The sequence below is a fragment of the Scyliorhinus torazame genome, chromosome 30 (assembly GCF_047496885.1).
Source record: "Scyliorhinus torazame isolate Kashiwa2021f chromosome 30, sScyTor2.1, whole genome shotgun sequence".
Classification (NCBI taxonomy): domain Eukaryota; kingdom Metazoa; phylum Chordata; class Chondrichthyes; order Carcharhiniformes; family Scyliorhinidae; genus Scyliorhinus; species Scyliorhinus torazame.
The window spans coordinates 28,286,395-28,308,994 of NC_092736.1; the positions used below are offsets into that span (position 1 = coordinate 28,286,395).

The 22,600-nt window shown below is 46.8% G+C and overlaps 1 protein-coding gene across 3 annotated transcripts in view; it reads right to left on the reverse strand.

Annotated features, from left to right (window-relative positions):
• The window catches only part of sv2 (synaptic vesicle glycoprotein 2), a 151,526-nt gene extending 144,156 nt beyond the window's left edge, over window positions 1-7,370 (reverse strand). For 2 of the 3 annotated variants that reach the window (XM_072493058.1, XM_072493057.1), the window contains exon 1: window positions 7,265-7,370. In XM_072493058.1, coding sequence (XP_072349159.1) covers window positions 7,265-7,322 — 58 coding nt within the window. In that variant the 5' untranslated portion in view covers window positions 7,323-7,370. The remainder of the gene's footprint in view (window positions 1-7,264) is intronic. The other variant, XM_072493059.1, reaches the window with a different exon arrangement.
• Window positions 7,371-22,600: the final 15,230 nt, after the last annotated feature.

Here is a 22,600-nt window from a genome sequence, read left to right on the forward strand (position 1 = left end):
TAATAATAAAACCCATTGGTCTGAGGTAAGTACCATATTTTTATTATATTATTATTATTTTTTATAAAAATTTAATTTAGTTGTTAGCCAGATCTTGGTAGAAAGTTAGAGGAATGGCAGGGAAGGGAGTGCAATGTTCCTCCTGCAGGATGTTTGAGGTGAGGGATGCAGTTAGTGTCCCTGCTGATTTTACCTGCAGGAAGTGCTGCCATCTCCAGCTCCTCCAAGACCGAGTTAGGGAACTGAAGCTGGAGTTGGAAGAACTTCGGATCATTCGGGAGGCAGAAGGGGTCATAGATAGCAGCTTCAGGGAATTAGTTACACCAAAGATTGGAGATAGGTGGGTAACTGTAAGAGGGACTGGGAAAAAACAGTCAGTGCAGGGATCCCCTGCGGTCGTTCCCCTGAGAAACAAGTATACCGCTTTGGATACTTGTGGGGGGGACGACTTACCAGGGGTAAGCCATGGGGTACGGGCCTCTGGCACGGAGTCTGTCCCTGTTGCTCAGAAGGGAAGGGGGGAGAGGAGCAGAGCATTAGTAATTGGGGACTCTATAGTCAGGGGCACAGATAGGAGATTTTGTGGGAGCGTGAGAGACTCACGTTTGGTATGTTGCCTCCCAGGTGCAAGGGTACATGATGTCTCGGATCGTGTTTTCCGGGTCCTTAGGGGGGAGGGGGAGCAGCCCCAAGTCGTGGTCCACATTGGCACCAACGACATAGGTAGGAAAGGGGACAAGGATGTCAGGCAGACTTTCAGGGAGCTAGGATGGAAGCTCAGAACTAGAACAAACAGAGTTGTTATCTCTGGGTTGTTGCCCGTGCCACGTGATAGTGAGATGAGGAATAGGGAGAGAGAGCATTTAAACACGTGGCTACAGGGATGGTGCAGGCGGGAGGGTTTCAGATTTTTGGATAACTGGGGCTCTTTCTGGGGAAGGTGGGACCTCTACAGACAGGATGGTGTACATCTGAACCTGAGGGGCACAAATATCCTGGGGGGCAGATTTGTTAGTGCTCTGTGGGGGGGTTTAAACTAATGCAGCAGGGGCATGGGAACCTGGATTGTAGTTTTAGGGTAAGGGAGAATGAGAGTATAGAGGTCAGGAGCACAGATTTGACGTCGCAGGAGGGGGACAGCGTTCAGGTAGGTGGTTTGAAGTGTGTCTACTTCAATGCCAGGAGTATACGAAACAAGGTAGGGGAACTGGCAGCGTGGGTTGGTACCTGGGACTTCGATGTTGTGGCCATTTCGGAGACATGGATAGAGCAGGGACAGGAATGGATGTTGCAGGTTCCGGGGCTTAGGTGTTTTAGTAAGCTCAGAGAAGGAGGCAAAAGAGGGGGAGGTGTGGCGCTGCTAGTCAAGAGCAGTATTACGGTGGCGGAGCGGATGCTAGATGGGGACTCTTCTTCCGAGGTAGTATTGGCTGAAGTTAGAAACAGGAAAGGAGAGGTCACCCTGTTGGGAGTTTTTTATAGGCCTCCTAATAGTTCTAGGGATGTAGAGGAAAGGATGGCGAAGATGATTCTGGATATGAGCGAAAGTAACAGGGTAGTTATTATGGGAGACTTTAACTTTCCAAATATTGACTGGAAAATATATAGTTCGAGTACAATAGATGGGTCGTTTTTTGTACAGTGTGTGCAGGAGGGTTTCCTGAAACAATATGTTGACAGGCCAACAAGAGGCGAGGCCACGTTGGATTTGGTTTTGGGTAATGAACCAGGCCAGGTGTTGGATTTGGAGGTAGGAGAGCACTTTGGGGACAGTGACCACAATTCGGTGACGTTTACGTTAATGATGGAAAGGGATAAGTATACACCGCAGGGCAAGAGTTATAGCTGGGGGAAGGGCAATTATGATGCCATTAGACGTGACTTGGGGGGGATAAGGTGGAGAAGTAGGCTGCAAGTGTTGGGCACACTGGATAAGTGGGGCTTGTTCAAGGATCAGCTACTGCGTGTTCTTGATAAGTATGTACCGGTCAGACAGGGAGGAAGGCGTCGAGCGAGGGAACCGTGGTTTACCAAGGAAGTGGAATCTCTTGTTAAGAGGAAGAAGAAGGCCTATGTGAAGATGAAGTGTGAAGTTTCGGTTGGGGCGATGGATAGTTACAAGGTAGCGAGGAAGGATCTAAAGAGAGAGCTAAGACGAGCAAGGAGGGGACATGAGAAGTATTTGGCAGGAAGGATCAAGGAAAACCCAAAAGCTTTCTATAGGTATGTCAGGAATAAGCGAATGACTAGGGAAAGAGTAGGACCAGTCAAGGACAGGGATGGGAAATTGTGTGTGGAGTCTGAAGAGATAGGCGAGATACTAAATGAATATTTTTCGTCAGTATTCACTCAGGAAAAAGATAATGTTGTGGAGGAGAATGCTGAGCCCCAGGCTAATAGAATAGATGGCATTGAGGTACGTAGGGAAGAGGTGTTGGCAATTCTGGACAGGCTGAAAATAGATAAGTCCCCGGGACCTGATGGGATTTATCCTAGGATTCTATGGGAGGCCAGGGAAGAGATTGCTGGACCTTTGGCTTTGATTTTTATGTCATCATTGGCTACAGGAATAGTGCCAGAGGACTGGAGGACAGCAAATGTGGTCCCTTTGTTCAAAAAGGGGAGCAGAGACAACCCCGGCAACTATAGACCGGTGAGCCTCACGTCTGTAGTGGGTAAAGTCTTGGAGGGGATTATAAGGGACAAGATTTATAATCACCTAGATAGGAATAATATGATCAGGGATAGTCAGCATGGCTTTGTGAAGGGTAGGTCATGCCTCACAAACCTTATTGAGTTCTTTGAGAAGGTGACTGAACAGGTAGACGAGGGTAGAGCAGTTGATGTGGTGTATATGGATTTCAGCAAAGCGTTTGATAAGGTTCCCCACGGTAGGCTATTGCAAAAAATACGGAGGCTGGGGATTGAGGGTGATTTAGAGATGTGGATCAGAAATTGGCTAGCTGAAAGAAGACAGAGGGTGGTGGTTGATGGGAAATGTTCAGAATGGAGTACAGTCACAAGTGGAGTACCACAAGGATCTGTTCTGGGGCCGTTGCTGTTTGTCATTTTTATCAATGACCTAGAGGAGGGCGCAGAAGGGTGGGTGAGTAAATTTGCAGACGATACTAAAGTCGGTGGTGTTGTCGATAGTGTGGAAGGATGTAGCAGGTTACAGAGGGATATAGATAAGCTGCAGAGCTGGGCTGAGAGGTGGCAAATGGAGTTTAATGTAGAGAAGTGTGAGGTGATTCACTTTGGAAGGAATAACAGGAATGCAGAATATTTGGCTAATGGTAAAGTTCTTGAAAGTGTGGCTGAGCAGAGGGATCTAGGTGTCCATGTACATAGATCCCTGAAAGTTGCCACCCAGGTTGATAGGGTTGTGAAGAAGGCCTATGGAGTGTTGGCCTTTATTGGTAGAGGGATTGAGTTCCGGAGTCGGGAGGTCATGTTGCAGCTGTACAGAACTCTGGTCCGGCCGCATTTGGAGTAATGCGTACAGTTCTGGTCACCGCATTATAGGAAGGACGTGGAGGCTTTGGAGCGGGTGCAGAGGAGATTTACCAGGATGTTGCCTGGTATGGAGGGAAAATCTTATGAGGAAAGGCTGACGGACTTGAGGTTGTTTTCGTTGGAGAGAAGAAGGTTAAGAGGAGACTTAATAGAGGCATACAAAATGATCAGGGGGTTGGATAGGGTGGACAGTGAGAGCCTTCTCCCGCGGATGGATATGGCTGGCACGAGCGGACATAACTTTAAACTGAGGGGTAATAGATATAGGACAGAGGTCAGAGGTAGGTTCTTTACGCAAAGAGTAGTGAGGCCGTGGAATGCCCTACCTGCTACAGTAGTGAACTCGCCAACATTGAGGGCATTTAAAAGTTTATTGGATAAACATATGGATGATAATGGCATAGTGTAGGTTAGATGGCTTTTGTTTCGGTGCAACATCGTGGGCCGAAGGGCCTGTACTGCGCTGTATTGTTCTATGTTCTATGTTCTATGTTCTATGGTCAGTGAGAGGGAAGGATCATTTTTGCCTGACATGAACAACTCGCTTGAGACGGGTCTTCTGGGTGACGGGGCAGTGGATCCTCACCTCTGTGGCGGAGGCCCACCTCGCTATCGGTGGCTGCTCTCTTCGGGAACAACTCCACGATTTCTAGGGCCCGTTCCTGGGGTGAGGATTTGAATCTCTGACACTCCGCACCCCCCCCCCCCCCAAATCCGTCTGTCCTTCCTTCCGTCTTGACCCTTTCCCGCTTATTTTGGGCTATCTTCTCCTGCGGGGACAAAGAGAAGGCATTGTGAGCCACACGTTTGATGGGTCAGAGGGGTCTATGGCAAGGTAAGTGTGGCCACCACACCTGGACATGAAGGGGTTGTGCTGGTGGGTGCCAGGGGGAGCTGGCACAAAGATCGGATGTGGGGAAGGTGCGAGGGATCAGCCAGTGATTTGTGGAGGGAGTGGTTCGGGAATTTGAGGGGTGGCAGGCGGATCTGATGCCAGGAGAGAGGTGGTAAGTTACCCTTGCAGCTCGGTGGAGGTCACCGACATTGGACGGCGGTCCTCCTGGTCACGCTGCCCGCGCTGACAGCCGATGCCCCTGCCTCCCAGGCGGCATTGGTGACCCTGCTGCTGATCCACCCCCCAACCCCGGGGGAACGGGGTGTCCCGTCTCACATCGAAGGTATTGAGAAGCCTGGCCAGGTCAGCATCGCCAATGCGCGGTGCAGCTCTGCGTGCAGCCCTTCTTGCATGCTGACTGGGAGTGAAGTGGCGGGCCGCTGAGGCACGAGTCTGGCGAATCAGACGGTGAGGCAGCCAGGAATGGCGAGAGGTTCGCGGGGGCTCATTTCCGGCACCGAGTACCGTTAAATACCGGCCGCGGTCTTGCCAATGCAGCCAGCAAGAAACACCCCACCAATCTCGCCCAAACTGACACTTGGAAATGTTTCCGTTAAATCGCGCTCATTAGGTCAAGAGGCCAAATGCTTAGTCAAAGAGGTCGTTTCTAAGGATTGTCTTGAAGGAGTGGAGGGAGGTGGGGGATCTAGGCAGCTGTAGGCACAGCAAGAAGTGGTGCAGCGATTAAAAGTTGCAATGCACTGGCACAGTGGTAGCACTGCAGTCTCACGGCGCCGAGGTCCCAGGTTCGATCCCGGCTCTGGGTCACTGTCCGTGTGGAGTTTGCACATTCTCCCAGTGTTTGCGTGGGTTTCGCCCCCACAACCCAAAGATGTGCAGGGTAGGTGGATTGGCCACGCTAAATTGCCCCTTAATTGAATCCAATGAATTGGATACTCTAAATTTTTTTTTTAAAGTTGCAATGCACAAGAGGCCAGAATTAATGGAGCAAAGATGTCTCAGAGGGCTGTGGGGTTGGCGAAGACTCAAAAAGATAGGAAGGGGCAGGGAGAGATTTGAAAAAAAAGGATTGAGGAGGCATTGCTTAACTAGGAGCCAATGTGGGTCTATTTCTTGTTGTACAGCGCTCTTGTGAAGTGTCCTGTGATGATATTAAAGCTGCTAAATAAATTCAAGTTGCTGTTGTTGACATCCAAGATTTGGCCAGTTTCAGTCACGTGAGCAGTGTAGCCATCTGGGATGGCCACTTCCAGAATACAAAATGGACATTTGCAAAGATTGCAGGAAAAAATGGACAATGTCAAGAAAGCAATATGCAGAGCCTGTCTGCATATTGGAGAAACAGCTCCCAGACGAAACTGAAACTGTAGGCCCATTAGCATATGGATGGCCCATCTCCGGGAACAAAGGAAGGTGCTTAAGAAACCGATCTGGCCCCAGACCTCGCGGCGCCAGTTCCCCAAACCGAAAGCGCAAACAAAGCCAGGCCAACGGCCACCTAGGACCCGCCCAGCCATCAGGACACCCACCCCTTTATTGGTCAAGATCAATACGAATGATCAAGAAATGGCCCAATTGATTGGGGTCAAGCTCAAGGCCCGCCCAAAAGCGCGCGAAGCCCCTCCGGGTATAAGAAGAAGGCCCCGAGAGAGAATCGCTCTCTTGGAATCGGCTCTCACAGCGGAGAGACCCGTCCACCAGCTTCACCAGAAGCAAGTAAGTCCAAGGTCACCGCTCGCTACCAGACGGACGACCTTAGCTGTTCCCCTGTACCACTTCGACCCCAGCAGCCTCAGAACCGAACAACGGCCATTGTTCCTCTGACTGAGTGGGCGCCCGAAGCTAAGTATAGTCTTTAGCAGTAGTGATAGTTTAGTCTGTAGTATTTCGTGCATGAGTAGATATTGCTGTGTATGTAAATAAATAGTCTTGACTTTGAACTAACTAACTGGTGTACCGACTCTTTGATCAGTATTGGGGTTTGAACCTTGTGGCGGTATCGAAAGATACCTGGCGACTCTAAAGCAAACATAATTAGAATTAAGGAAGACCACCATATTGACCGCCATATTCAGAGCCAACCAAAGAGAGCAACAGCAGGAGCCGGCAGCACGAGATTGTCCTTAATTCTGCAATCTCACTGCGAGGGGCTCCCTGATGGGCAGCGAGTGTGCTCCTGGGCATCCGCCTTGGGGCATTTCCCTTGGCATCTTGGCCGATATCCATCCCTCAACCAACCAACATCACAGAGGACAGATTATCAATTTGAAGGTTCTAACTGAACAGTACTTGGTTGCTGAATTCATGATAACAGTGACACCAAGAAGTAATTCTTGGTTTAGCTCACTGGGCTAAATTGCTGGCTTTTAAAGCAGACCAAGGCCAGGCCAGCAGCACGGTTCGATTTCCGTACCAGCCTCCCCGAACAGGCACCAGAATGTGGCGACTAGGGGCTTTTCGCAGTAACTTCATTTGAAGCCTACTCGTGACAATAAGCGATTTTCATTTCAATTCTTTGGTTGCCAAGCACTTCGAGATATCCTGGGGTCATGAACTGCAATATAAGTGCAAATCTTTCCTTTTGTATGATTGACTCTGAAGTGGCCCAGGACGTCACCCAATTGGGGGGGGGGGGGAATTCAATCCTTAAAAACTCCAAGACCCTGTGAGAACCAGCAATAATGGTCAATCTCACTCAAAGGAGGGAAATGTAATCCAATGCCCTTTCTGACTCGGGTCAACGCCCTGTTGAATTTTGATCCCTCGAAGGTCCCTGGTTGCTATAACGATATCCTAAACCGTGAAAGGTATGAACAGAGTAGGAGCCATGCAAAGAGTACAGCAGATACCCGAGAAACAGACATTTGATCCAGACCAGTGCCTCAATCTTACCTCCAGCAGTGGCAGATGAAGATCTGCTGTGTGTCTCTGTGCCAGCTAGGTGCTCCATCTGGACTCTGCTGTCAGACAGCGACTGGCTTTTGTGCACAGCGCTCTCGAGAAGGGGAATAAAACAATAGCTTGCATTGACTTTGCACCTTTGGCTGAGGGAAATATCCCAGGGGAGGGTAATCAGACAAATGATTGACATCAAGTCCAGCAAGCACACGTCAGAGCAGGTGTCCAAATGCTGGGTTAAAGGAATGAAAACACAAACAGCACAGAAAACGCAGAGTTAATGTTTCAAGCCCGTACGACTCTTAATACCGATTGAAACCACTGGGCGGGATTCTCCGTTTGAGAGACTAAGTGCAGATGACCTGTGCCGTTTAATGTCAAAAAGAATCGGCGCCAACCCCTCACCAATCCTGTGACTGGTGAGGGGCTAGCGGGCATGCTGCGTAAAGCTCCAGGACCACGATAAAAACGGCTGGAGAATGGCCAGGTCCATGGCCGCTCAGGCTCACGATGATGGCCTGCAGCTGTCTCGTTGTGCAGCATGGCGCCGGCCATGCACGGACCCGACCTGTCAGATACTGCCCCCCTGGCGAGCCACCCCGCACCAGTCCCCCCAGCCCTCGCGGAAAGCACCCCCCCTCCCCCGCCCCCAGCCAGCACCACAGCTCCCGCCCGACTGTGGCGGCGCTGGACACGGTCCGCGGCTGCCACGCCAGGTTCCCGATCGCTCAGACCACAACCGCTTGGTCGGGAACGTGGCCCATCGGGAGCAGAGCATCGGGGAGGGCCTTCAGGTGACGCGCTGACGCCGTCCCAATGGTGTGCGGCGCTCAACGCGATGACGCCATTTCAGAGGTGGCGGAGGATACAAAATCTACGAAATCGGCGTGAAACTAGAGCAATTCCAACAGCGCTGTCATTGCTGGATTGGCTGGGCCGGAATCAGCACTGGAGAGTTCGACAAGCTGGAGCTGCTGATAAACACTCTGCTACACACTGTCATGTGGGAGTACCTTTAAGAAATGGGTGTTTATAAATGGGTATGTATATAAATATCTGTAGTGAGAGTACCTTTAAGAAATGGGTGTTTATAAATGGGTGTGTATATAAATATCTGTAGTGAGAATACCTTTAAGAAATGAGTGTTTATAAATGGGTGTGTATATAAATATCTGTAGTGAGAGTACCTTTAAGAAATGGGTGTTTATAAATGGGTGTGTATATAAATATCTGTAGTGAGAATACCTTTAAGAAATGGGTGTTTACTACTGCAGTGATGTCAGAGAGTGGGTTGAGCTGGGCTGTCTGTCAGCTTTTTACTTTCGTTTTTGAGCAGGCTGCAGGGTGTGTTTTAGTTTTGTTTTCAGAGCTGGATAGCTGCGGTCACAGCCAGAAGGTGTATGAATCTCTCTCTGTAATATAAAGACTGTAAATCGATCCTGGTGATTTAAAACTAATAACAGTAGTGACTTTAACCTGATGTGCTTCTGGTAAAGGTTTTGTTTTTAAGTCGTATTGGAAGTTTAAAAGGAAAGCTTAAAGGTTTACTTAGTGTTGTATTCTTTGGGGGTTGTATTTGAATTAATGGTTGCTAAGATGTTCACTGTATGTTTTAAAAAGGTTAACTTGTGATCATAGAATAAACATTGTTTTGCTTTAAAAAGTACTCTTCGATTTCTGCTGTACCACACCTGTAGAACAATAGAACATTACAGCGAGTGGGCCGTGTGCTCCCCATACCACAATCTATTAAAAGTTGTGGGTCAGGTGAACTCCATGATACACTTTGGGGTTCTCTAAACCCTGGCCCATAACAAATTGGGGGCTCGAGTGTTAAGTAATGGGTTAAGAGACATTGCAATTAGTTGTCTCATTTATGTTAAGTATCCATTAATTGACACTGATATGTAAAGGGGCTTCAGGTGGCCTCTGTCAGGTTAATGGATGGTTAGAGTTTTGTGCAAAGGCTGTTGGAATGAAATAAATGTGTGTTTGTGAAAAAGGAACAGAACTTTAGACTCTTCATATCACAGCAACTAAAACGTCTAACAATTGGTAGCAGAGAATGGTTGCTGTGTAAATCTGAAGGGTTGAAAGATACAACTTTTCCAGATCAAACCAAGGAGTGAGTGAGAAAAGAAACAAAAAAGGGATATATGGCTGAACCGAGGATAAAGATGGCTGGATATGACTATCCTCCCTTATTTTCTGAAAGGAAACATACGACCAATGGAGAAGTGCAGTAGTTATGTGGACTAAGGTAACTGCTTTTGGGAAAGAGAAAACAAGGTATGGCATTGGCTCTTTCTCTACCATATGGCAGTAAAATCCGAAACAAAGTGCTTTCTGAGCTGGAATTGGAAGAGTTAGACTCAGAAGAAGGTCTGGAGACTTTATTACATTATATGGATAAGATTTATAAGGAAGATGACTTGTTAAGTGCGTATGAAGCATGGTCGGATTTTGATCAGTTCCGGAAAATGGAGGATATCTCCATGGAAGACTATATAATGGAATTTGGCGGGGATTTCCGGGTGCGGCGATGACCAGCTGAGTCGCACGTTTCAGCAGCTCACGGTGGAACGGACTTTTGGGCTCTTAATAAGAGCCCCAACGGCAATTTTAACGGCTAAATGTACTGTGCGGTGAACCAGAAGGGAATCCCCCCTGGATACGGATGAAAAAAGGAGAAGAAGGTGGCCGGATTGCGGTGGATCCTTTAGAGCAGCGGCAAGGAAGGCAAGCAAAAACCAAGATGGTGTCGGAAGGTGGCAGTTTAATATGGGGCCCTGAACAACACGAGTTTTTGAAACGCTGCGTGGAAGAACTCAAAAAGGAAATGAAGAAGGAGCTGTTGGCCCCGATATTACAGGCGATCGAAGGGCTAAAGGAGGAGCAAAAGACCCAGGAGCGGGAGCTTCGGGTCATGAAGGCAAAGGCTGCCGAGAATGAGGACGACATACAGGGCCTGGTGGTGAAGACGGAGATGCACGAGGCATACCATAAACGATGTGTGGAAAGGCTGGAGGCGCTGGAGAACAACGCGAGGAGGAACAACCTAAGGATTCTTGGTCTTCCTGAAGGTGCGGAGGGAGCGGACGTCGGGGCATATGTGAGCACGATGCTGCACTCGTTAATGGGAGCGGAGGCCCCGGCGGGTCCGCTGGAGGTGGAGGGAGCATACCGAGTGATGGCGCGAGGACCGAGAGCAGGAGAAATTCCTAGAGCCATAGTGGTGAGATTCCTCCGTTTTAAGGATAGAGAGATGGTCCTTAGATGGGCAAAGAAAACTCGGAGCAGTAAGTGGGAGAACGCGGTGATCCGCGTATACCAAGACTGGAGTGCGGAGGTGGCGAGAAGGAGGGCGAGCTTTAATCGGGCCAAGGCGGTGCTTCACAAAAAGAAGATAAAATTCGGAATGCTGCAACCGGCAAGACTGTGGGTCACATATCAAGGGAGGCACCACTAGTTTGAGACGGCGGATGAGGCGTGGACTTTTATCGTGGAAGAAAAATTGGAATGAGCGGGTTATTAAAAAAAAGAACGTTTGAAACAAAGTGGTGGGGCGAGTATGGGGGGCGAAGAGGGGGGTAAAAAGGGGGGAAAGAGGAGTTTTATGTTATTAATCCTGCGATGTGGTAACTTTTCTCTCTTCCACAGGAGGTGGTGGGGGGAGGAAAGGAGGTGGAGGAGATGGGGCGTTGGCCATTGGGGGCGGGGCCAAGGGGGAAGCGGGGCTCGGTTCCCGCGGTATGATAATCATGGCGGGAATAGGGAAGCAGGAAGGAGGGGGCGTCGCACGGTGCGAGCCGAGGTCACGGGGGGAAGCCGAGGTCGGCCAGAGTTTGCTGACTTCTGGGAGCAACATGGGGGGAGTAATTACGCTAGTGGGAGATCTAGCGGGGGGGGGTGGGAGGGGGGAATTATTGGGCTGCTGCTGCTGGGGAGAGGGGGGAGCTGGCATGGGGTGGGATGGGCGGGGGGGCACTGCCTGGGGGGGACACAGCTGCGTGGGAACCGGGTGAGGAGCTGGAAAAAGGGGATGGCTAATCGACAAGGGGGGGGGGGTAAAAAGCCCCCCAACCCGGCTGATCACGTGGAACGTGAGAGGGCTGAACGGGCCGATAAAGAGGGCACGGGTACTCGCACACCTTAAGAAACCTAAGGCAGACGTGGTTATGTTTCAGGAAACGCACTTGAAACTGATAGACCAGGTGAGACTACGCAAAGGTTGGGTGGGGCAGGTGTTCCATTCGGGGCAAGATGCGAAAAACAGGGGGGTGGCTATATTAGTGGGGAAGCGGGTAATGTTTGAGGCAAAGACTATAGTGGCGGATAGCGGGGGCAGATACATGATGGTGAGTGGCAAACTACAGGGGGAGACGGTGGTTTTGATAAGCGTATATGCCCCGAACTGGGATGATGCCAATTTTATGAGGCGTATGCTAGGACGCATCCCGGACCTAGAGGTGGGAAAGTTGGTAATGGGGGGAGATTTCAATACGGTGTTGGAACCAGGGCTGGACAGGTCGAGGTCGAGGACTGGAAGGAGGCCGGCAGCAGCCAAGGTGCTTAAAGATTTTATGGAGCAGATGGGAGGGGTGGACCCGTGGAGATTTAGCAGACCTAGGAGTAAGGAGTTTTCGTTTTTCTCCTATGTCCACAAAGTCTATTCGCGAATAGACTTTTTTGTTTTGGGAAGGGTGTTGATCCCGAAGGTGAGGGGAACGGAGTATACGGCTATAGCCATTTCGGATCACGCTCCTCATTGGGTGGACTTGGAGATAGGGGAGGAAAAAGAACGGCATCCACCCTGGAGAATGGACATGGGACTAATGGCAGATGAGGGGGTGTGTCTAAGGGTGAGGGGGTGCATTGAAAAGTACTTGGAACTCAATGATAATGGGGAGGTCCAGGTGGGAGTGGTCTGGGAGGCGCTGAAGGCAGTGGTTAGAGGGGAGCTGATATCAATAAGGGCACATAAAGGAAAGCAGGAGAGTAGGGAACGGGAGCGGTTGCTGCAAGAACTTCTGAGGGTGGACAGGCAATATGCGGAGGCACCGGAGGAGGGACTGTACAGGGAAAGGCAAAGGCTACACGTAGAATTTGACTTGCTGACAACGGGTACTGCAGAGGCACAGTGGAGGAAGGCACAGGGTGTACAGTACGAATATGGGGAGAAGGCGAGCAGGTTGCTGGTCCACCAATTGAGGAAAAGGGGAGCAGCGAGGGAAATAGGGGGAGTGAGGGATGAGGAAGGAGAAATGGAGCGGGGAGCAGAGAGAGTGAATGGAGTGTTCAAGGCATTTTATAAAAAATTATACGAAGCTCAACCCCCGGATGGGAGGGAGAGAATGATGGGCTTTCTGGACCGGCTGGAATTTCCCAAGGTGGAGGAGCAGGAAAGGGTGGGACTGGGAGCACAGATTGAAATAGAGGAAGTAGTGAAAGGAATTAGGAGCATGCAGGCGGGGAAGGCTCCGGGACCGGATGGATTCCCAGTTGAATTTTACAGGAAATATGTGGACTTGCTCGCCCTGCTACTGATGAGGACCTTTAATGAGGCAAAGGAAAGGGGGCAGCTGACCCCGACTATGTCTGAGGCAACAATATCGCTTCTCCTAAAGAAGGAAAAGGACCCGCTGCAATGCGGGTCCTATAGACCTATTTCCCTCCTAAATGTAGACGCTAAGATTCTGGCCAAGGTAATGGCAATGAGGATAGAGGATTGTGTCCCGAGGGTGGTCCATGAGGACCAAACTGGGTTTGTGAAGGGGAGACAGTTGAATACGAATATACGGAGGCTTCTAGGGGTAATGATGATGCCCCCACCAGAGGGGGAAGCGGAGATAGTGGTGGCGATGGATGCCGAGAAAGCATTTGATAGAGTGGAGTGGGATTATCTGTGGGAGGTGCTGAGGAGATTTGGTTTTGGAGATGAGTATGTTGGATGGGTGCAGCTGTTGTATAGGGCCCCAGTGGCGAGTGTGGTCACGAATGGACGGGGATCTGCATACTTTCGGCTCCATAGAGGGACAAGGCAGGGCTGCCCTCTGTCCCCATTATTGTTTGCACTGGCGATTGAGCCCCTGGCAATAGCATTGAGGGGTTCCAAGAAGTGGAGGGGAGTACTTAGAGGAGGAGAAGAACACCGGGTATCTCTGTATGCGGATGATTTGTTGTTATATGTAGCGGACCCGGCGGAGGGGATGCCAGAGATAATGCGGACACTTCGGGAGTTTGGAGAATTCTCAGGATATAAACTGAACATGGGGAAAAGTGAGTTGTTTGTGGTGCATCCAGGGGAGCAGAGCAGAGAAATAGAGGACTTACCGCTGAGGAAGGTAACAAGGGACTTTTGTTACTTGGGGATTCAGATAGCCAAGAATTGGGGTACATTGCATAGGTTAAATTTAACGCGATTGGTGGAACAAATGGAGGAGGACTTCAAGAGATGGGACATGGTATCCCTGTCACTGGCAGGGAGGGTGCAGGCGGTTAAAATGGTAGTCCTCCCGAGATTCCTCTTTGTGTTTCAGTGCCTCCCGGTGGTGATCACGAAGGCTTTTTTCAAAAGGATCGAAAAGAGTATCATGAGTTTTGTGTGGGCCGGGAAGACCCCGAGAGTGAGGAAGGGATTCTTACAGCGTAGTAGGGATAGGGGGGGGGGCTGGCACTACCGAGCCTAAGTGAGTACTACTGGGCCGCCAATATCTCAATGGTGAGTAAGTGGATGGGAGAAGAGGAGGGAGCGGCGTGGAAGAGATTGGAGAGGGCGTCCTGTAGGGGGACTAGCCTACAAGCTATGGTGACGGCCCCATTGCCGTTCTCACCGAAGAAATACACCACAAGCCCGGTGGTGGTGGCGACTTTGAAAATTTGGGGACAGTGGAGACGGCATAGGGGAAAGACGGGAGCCTTGGTGGGGTCCCCGATAAGAAATAACCATAGGTTTGCCCCGGGGAGAATGGATGGGGGATTTGGAATATGGCAAAGAGCAGAAGTAATGCAACTGAAAGATCTGTTTGTGGATGGGAAGTTCGCAAGTCTGGGAGCGCTGACCGAGAAATATGGGTTGCCCCAAGGGAATGCATTCCGGTATATGCAACTGAGGGCTTTTGCGAGGCAACAGGTGAGGGAATTCCCGCAGCTCCCGATGCATGAGGTGCAGGACAGAGTGATCTCAAAGACATGGGGACGGTAAGGTGTCAGATATATATAATGAAATGAGGGACGAGGGGGAGATTATGGTAGATGAGCTGAAAGGGAAATGGGAAGAAGAGCTGGGGGAGGAGATTGAGGAGGGGCTGTGGGCGGATGCCCTAAGTAGGGTAAACTCATCGTCCTCGTGTGCCAGGCTAAGCCTGATTCAATTTAAGGTGTTACACAGGGCGCATATGACTGGAGCACAGCTCAGTAAATTTTTTTGGGTAGAGGATAGGTGTGCGAGATGCTCGAGAAGCCCAGCGAATCATACCCACATGTTCTGGTCATGTCCGGCACTACAGGGGTTCTGGGTGGGGTGACAAAGGTATTTTCGAAAGTAGTGGGGGTCCAGGTCGAACCAAGCTGGGGATTGGCTATATTTGGGGTTGCAGAAGAGCCGGGAGTGCAGGAGGCGAGAGAGGCCGATGTTTTGGCCTTTGCGTCCCTAGTAGCCCGGCACAGGATACTGTTGATGTGGAAGGAAGCCAAGCCTCCGGGGGTGGAGACCTGGATAAATGACATGGCAGGGTTTATAAAGCTGGAACGGATTAAGTTCGTCCTAAGGGGATCGGCTCAAGGGTTCATCAGGCGGTGGCAACCGTTCGTCGAATACCTCACAGAAAGATAGAGGGAATGGAAAAGAAGAAGGCAGTAGCAGCAGCCCAGGGGGCGGGGGGGGTGGGGGGGTGGGGGGGGGGGAGGGGGGGAGAGGAACCAGAAGGACTCTCAGGGTTGTTAATATATATGTATAATATGTATAGGTCGTTGCTATAAATAATTGTATATTGGACTGTTAAATCATATTTTTGGAGAGTGTTTATCTGAGACAAGGCAGTTGTCATTTAGTTTTAGTTTTTGTTTTTGTTGTATATTATTTATTCTTTGTTTATAAAACAGGTCATTGTTATTTATACTGTTATATTATTGTGTAAAGGATACACAATGTACTGTGATGGTTGACCAAAAATTTTCAATAAAATATTTTTTTTTTAAATGGAATTTGGCAGACTATATAAAAGGCTGCAGAAACACAACCTGGAATTTCCAAAGTCTGTGTTGGCCTTTAAATCATTTGACTGTGCGAGAGTGAGCAACATGGATAGGCTCCTGGTTTTGACAGAAGTTCAGTTTACTGATAAGGATACCTTATTCGAACAGATGACAGAATCTTTCAAAAAGTTTCTGGGGAAACATTCGATTCCGATGGCTCTGATGACACAAATAGGTCAGCCTGCAATAAGGCAGAATATGGAAGATACACTAGTAACAGGATGGCGAAATCGTATGGCTACGACCAGGGCTCAAGACTATAGAATGAGACCGAGACAAGGAAATTATGAAGACAGAAACCCAGTTAGAACCTACAATAGGAAGATGAACCCCAGAAATGCACGGGGCACGATAAATCAATGTTTTCGATGTGACTCTCAATACCATTATGCTTTCAACTGTCCAAAACGTTATGATAGAGTGTTTGAAGCGACACATGACACGGAAGAGTCAGAAGAGGAAAAAGATAGTGAACAGAAAGAAGGCATTGTCCTATTGACAAGCAGTTTTACTCCAGTAATGAGGGTGTTGGTTGCAGAATCCTTCAACTGTGCTGTATTGGGCAGTAGCTGCACATCTACTGTGTGTGGAAGTGACTGGTTAAAATGTTACTTGGACTCTTTGAATGCTGAAAATCGTAACAAGGTTAAGGAATTTGAAAGTTCCACAAGTTTCAGGTTTGGGGATGATATTACTCTGAAGTCGCTGAAAAGAGTGGTGATCCCTTGCAATATTGCCGGAGTGAATCATTCCATTAGCACGGATGTTGTATCAAGTGAGATACCTTTGCTTCTGAGCAGACCGTCGATGAAGAAAGCACACATGAAACTGGATATGGAACAGGATAAGGCAACAGTTTTTGGAAAGACGGTGGACTTACAATTTACACAGTCGGGATACTATTGTATTCCATTACTGTCAAATAATATTTCAAGTAGAGTGGTTAAGGATGTGTTAATGGCAGTTGAAAATGGGACTTTAGCTGGTAAAAAGCTTGTGGTATTAAAACTGCATAGGCAATTTGCACATCCGTCTCCTCGGAGGCCGAAAAATTTATTAAAGGATGCAGGGGTAAGGGATGAAGACTATACTAAACTGATAGAACAGGTTAGTGACCGCTGTGAAGTTGTAGGAAGTACAGAAGGACACCAGCACGACCGACAGTAACCCTACCTTTGGCCAGGGATTTTAACGACATTGTGGCCATGGGCCTTAAGATCTGGGATAAAGCAAATAATATATTTATTTAGCATTTTGTAGATTTAGCAACCAGATTTAGTCAATCAACGATTGTACGAAGTAAAGAAAAGAGAGTAATTCTGGATCATATCGTGGAAAAATGGATAGGGACAGGAATGGGTCCACCGGCAAAATTCCTTACGGACAATGGGGGAGAATTTGCTAATGATGAGTTTAGGGATATGTGTGAAAACATGAATATCAGAGTTATGAATACGGCTGCAGAAAGCCCATTTAGTAATGGTGTCTGTGAAAGAAATCATGCTGTCATCGATGACATGCTTCGGAAAATTTTGGCGCTTCGACCAAATTGCAGGCTAAACTCAGCTTTAGCATGGGCAGTACATGCAAAGAATTCACTGCAGATGGTTGGGGACTATAGTCCTTATCAATTAGTGTTTGTTGGAATCCTAAAATTCCATCCATTTTGGATGACCAGCCTCCAGCTTGGGAGGGGACTACAATTAGCTCTGGTTTTGCTGAATATTTAAATGCATTACATAGCAGTAGAAAAGCTTTTTTGGAAGCAGAAGTCTCTGAAAGAATTTGCAGAGCTTTAGGACATAACGTACGGCCATGAGATGCCGTTTTTCAGCAAGGAGGCATGGTATACTATAAGAGAGACAATTCTAATGAATGGAAAGGCCCAGGGAAGATCATAGGCATAGATGGCAAAACAATTATTTTGCAACATGGTAATCAAACTGTTAGGGTACATTCATCAAGGATAATGGGTACAGATTACAAATGTTCAAATTTAGACAGAGCAGACAGATATGACGAGGAACCAGAGTCATCTGGTACACATGTGTTACAGAACTATGAGGACCAATTAACTGATATAGACAGTGTTTCTGTGGAGGAACACAACACTTCTGATGAATTAGAACAGGCCATTTATCCGAAAGGGCAACTGCCAAAAGTTGGTACAAAAGTGACATACTTGCCTGAAGGGTCTAGCCAATGGAAGGATGCAACTGTTATTAGTAGAGCAGGGAAGGCCACTGGAAAGTATAAACATTGGTTGAATGTACAGCATTCAGGGGAAGGAGTCAAGGCAATGGATTGGGAAAACAAAGTTCAAAAATGGAGGGCACAGAAACACAGTGCCAGTTTAGATAGTACATCGGATAGTGAACAGGTCCGCAGGAAAAGGTCGAGAACTATTGAAAGGACATCCCACAGCAGAAGGGAAAGATCAAGCAGTAGCAGTACAGAACGAGATACCAGGCGGGAGAGGGGACGTAGTTTATCAAGATCTCGGAACATGAGTAAGACTACGAATACTAATAGGAGTAGAAGCCCACATGCACATGAGATTTTGGTGGCTTCAAATAAATTAGATGAAAAAGTTACCAAAGAAGCTAAACAGCAAGAATTGTATAGTTGGAGTGAATTTGGGCTATACATGGAAGAGCTCTATCCCACAGATGGATTTGCACGGAAAAGGTTCTTCCGGATGGAACTTATAAGGTAAAGGCCAGGCTCGTGGCAAGGGGATTTGAAGAAAACTTAGAAGATCAGGATTTAAGGGTAGATTCACCTATGGCAGGAAAGGTTATAAAAATATCTTCTTGGCTCTATTAGCCACAAAGGCATGGGAATGCAAATCTATAGATATAAATGCTGCCTTTTTGCAGGGGCATCAGCTCCAGAGAGACATTTTTCTCCGTCCTCCTAAAGAAGCAGCTAACACAGAAGGGGTACTCTGGAAGTTGAACAAATGTGTGTATGGATTAAATGATGCATCTAGAGTCTGGTATTTTTCGGTATGGTCAGTTTTGTTAAAGTTAGGCTGTTGCCAGTTGAAAGCAGATCCTGCAATGTTTTACTGGCACTATAAAGGAAATCTTTCTGGCATTTTTATGATGCATGTTGATTATTTTTTGTGTGGTGGGACTAGTGATTTTGAAGCTATTGGAATCTCTGGTTTGAGGAAAGAATTCAGGGTTGGAAGTCAGGCTTCCGGTGCATTTAAATATATTGGACTGGAAATTGGACAGACTAAGTTAGGGGCAACTTTACATCAACAATCTTATTTGGAAAGCATCAGCCCAATAGCAATTAGTCGTGGCTGAGTTTCACAAAAAGACGCAATGGTTTCAAAGATAGAAAAAGAGCAACTGCGAAGTTTAATTGGGCAACTGAACTGGTTAGGTAGACAGACTAGACCGGACGTGAGTTTTGATGTCGTAGAGTTGAGTACAAAAATGAATGATCCCAAAGTGGAAGACATAATAAGAGCAAATAAAGCGTTGGCCAAACTAAAAATGCAGGTGTGTGTTTTGAAGTTCCCGGTTTTAGGTGAACTTAGGCATTTGAAACTCATAGTTGAGAGTGATGCGTCCTACGCAAATTTATGTGATGGGGTTTCAAGCGCAGGAGGTTTTATAATTTTCCTTTTGGGGAACAATGGTAAATGTTGCCCGCTTGTGTGGGAAACAAAGAAAATATGGAGAGTGGTAAAAAGCACTTTGGCTGCTGAGAAGTTAAGCCTTGTAGAGGCGGTGGATATGGCCTTTTATATAAGTATGATATTGACAGAATTTTGGGATTAGGGGATTTGGGTAATATACCTATTGACTGTCACATTGACAATAAATCCCTGTGGGAAAATGTGCACTCTACAAAACGTGTCAATGAAAAGAGGTTATGGATAGACATTGCAAGTTTGAAGCAGATGTTGGACAGAGGGGAAATAACAAAAATTAAATGGGTCAGCAGGAGCTATTAACTGTCAGACTGCTTTATGAAAAGAGGGGCGAGTTCACAGAAACTTTTGGATATTGTTAATGAAGGGCGCTTGTTTCTGTGACTGTTTTTTTTTCTTTCTCGTCCAAACAAAAAAAAGGGGGGTGGAATCATGTGTGTGTTTTTGAGTTTCTTGAAATTTTGTTTTCAGCTAATTATTTTTTTTCTCAAAGGAAGGGGAGACTGTTAAGTAATGTGTTAAGAGACATTGCAATTAGTTGTCTCATTTATGTTAAGTATCCATTAATTGACACTGATATGTAAAGAGGCTTCAGGTGGCCTCTGGCAGGTGATGTATAGTTAGAGTTTTGTGCAAAGGGTGTTGGAATGAAAGTTTGTGAAAAAGGAACGGAACTTTAGACTCTTCATACCAACTAAAACGTCTAACATCGAGGGGGATAAATGTCTATCTATTGGATTGGCTTTGGGAACTTAAAGACAGTGAGGGGTGAGCATATTGTGGTTGCTTTTCAGGTGTGGTATTTTAGTTTAAGTAGGGAGTGTGTTGTGGACACTGGCTCTTTCAGGGACTCAGAAGTTTTTGGGGGTGGAGACGGTCACATGCAGTACCTTACGGACAGAGACTAAAAGCAGACTGTTAGATTTGGCAAAAACATTACAGTTAACATTACCCGACAAAATGCGAAAATGTGAGGTCATCGTGGCAGTGGCTAAGCATTTAAAGTTGCCTGAGATACAGTTTGACTCATGTGAAATAGCAAAAATTCAGTTGCAAATTAAACAAATGGAACATGAGAAAGAATTAAAGCAGTTTGAATACGAAAGAGAAAGAGAGGAAAAAGAAAGAGAGAGAGAGGAAAAAGAAAGAGAAAGAGAGAGAGGGGGGAAAAAAGAGAGAGATAGGAAAAAGAGAGAGAAGAAAGGAAAACAGAAAGAATAGCCCTAGCAGAACAAAAAGAAAGAGAAACGGAGATACAGATCAGGGAAAAAGATAAAGAGAGAGAGTTTGAACTTCTGAAAATGGCCATGAAACATGACAGTCAGTTAAAATTGGCAGGCGTAAAGGGAAACGTACAGTTGGATGATAGTGATGAGGATAGTGAGAAAGAGCGTCAAATGCGAAGGCTTGGTGGGGATCTATTTACATATGCCCAAGCATTGCCAAGGTTTGACGAGAAGGAGTTGGAAGCCTTTTTCATTTCATTTGAGAAGGTAGCTAAACAAATGAAATGGCCACAGGACACGTGGGTATTACTGATTCAAATAAAGCTGATAGATAGGGCTAGTGAAGTATTTGCATCACTACCGGAGGAGGTATCTGGGGCGTATGAGGAGGTGAAAAACTCCATCTTGGGTGCATATGAACTAGTGCCTGAAGCCTACAGACAAAGGTTTAGAAATTTAAGGAAAGAATTTGGTCAAACATACATGGAGTTTGAAAGGATCAAACAGAGTAATTTTGATAGGTGGATAAGGGCTTTGAAAATAGACCAAACGTATGAAGCTCTCAGAGAAATTATACTTTTGGAGGAGTTTAAAAATTCAATTCCTGATGTAGTGAGAACTCATGTGGAAGAGCAGACGGTTAAAACTGCGAGATTAGCAACAGAAATGGCAGATAATTATGAATTAATTCATAAATCAAAGCTTGGTTTCCGACATCAGTTTCAGCCGGTGAGGGATAGAAACTGGGAACATGAGAAATACTCAAGTGGTAAAGGAAAAGGTGATCTGATGGGAGACAATAAAGAGAGTGTACCTCAGATTAAAAAGGAAATCCAGGAGGGTGGAAAAGAAATGAAAAGTTTCAAATGTTTTCACTGTAATAAACTAGGCCATGTAAAGTCACAGTGTTGGTGGTTGAAGAAAAGAACTGGGAAGGCTGATGTGGTAAAACAGGATAAGACAGTGGGGTTTGTTAAAGTGGTAAAGGAAAGCCCAAGTGAAGCAAAGGAGGTGCAAAAGATTGTACAGCCTGATCAAGAGGTGATTGATAAGAAGGTGCCAGATCTCTTTAAAGAATTTACTTGTGTGGATAAAGTTTACTCATGTGTATCAGGAGGCAAAGAAGTCACAATTTTAAGAGATACAGGAGCTGGTCAATCTTTAATGGTAAGAGATGAGGAGTTATGTAGTTTGGGAAGAATGTTGCCAGAAAAGGTGGTAATATGTGGAATTCAGGGTGAGAGGAGTAGTGTTCCATTATATAAGGTAAGGTTGGAAAGTCCAGTGAAGAGTGGTGAAGTGGTAGTAGGAGTAATAGAGAAACTATCTTGTACAGGAAGACAGTTTAATTTAGGTAATGATATAGCTGGATCACAGGTGGGAGTGATGCCTACTGTGGTTGATAAGCCAGTGGAAAATCAGACAACTGAAGACAGTTGAAGGGCGAATATCCTGGGATTATTCCGGATTGTGTCGTAACAAGGTCGCAACATCACAGGTTAAAACAAGAGGAGAAATCAAAGAGTGAAGATAAAGGTGAAGTGCAATTATAAGAAACAATTTTTGATCAGATGGTTGGAAAAGAACAAGAATAGGTGGAGGATGTGGCGGATATTTTTAGTTCAGGAAAATTGGCGGAGTTACAACACAAAAGATGTAGAAATAAAACGGATGTATCAGAAAGATTACACGGAAGAGGAATCTGAGTGTATACCAGACTGTTATTACCGTAAAAGTAATGTCTTGATGAGAAAATGGAGACCTTTACATATGCAGGCAGATGAAAAGTGGGCAGAGGTTCATCAAGTAGTATTGCCGGTAGGGTATAGAAAGGAGGTGTTGGGAGTTGCACATGACGTACCAGTGGGAGGTCATTTGGGAATAAGGAAAACTCAAGCTAAAATCCAGAAAGATATTTATTCGCCTGGACTACATAAAGATGTAGCTAAATTTTGGCAATCATGTCACACATGACAAATAATAGGGAAACATCGATGTGGAAGCATTGGAAAGGGTGCGGAGGAGATTTACCAGAATGTTGCCTGGTATGGAGGGAAGATCTTATGAGGAAAGGCTGAGGGACTTGAGGCTGTTTTCGTTAGAGAGAAGAAGGTTAAGAGGTGACTTAATTGAGGCATACAAGATGATCAGAGGATTGGATAGGGTGGACAGTGAGAG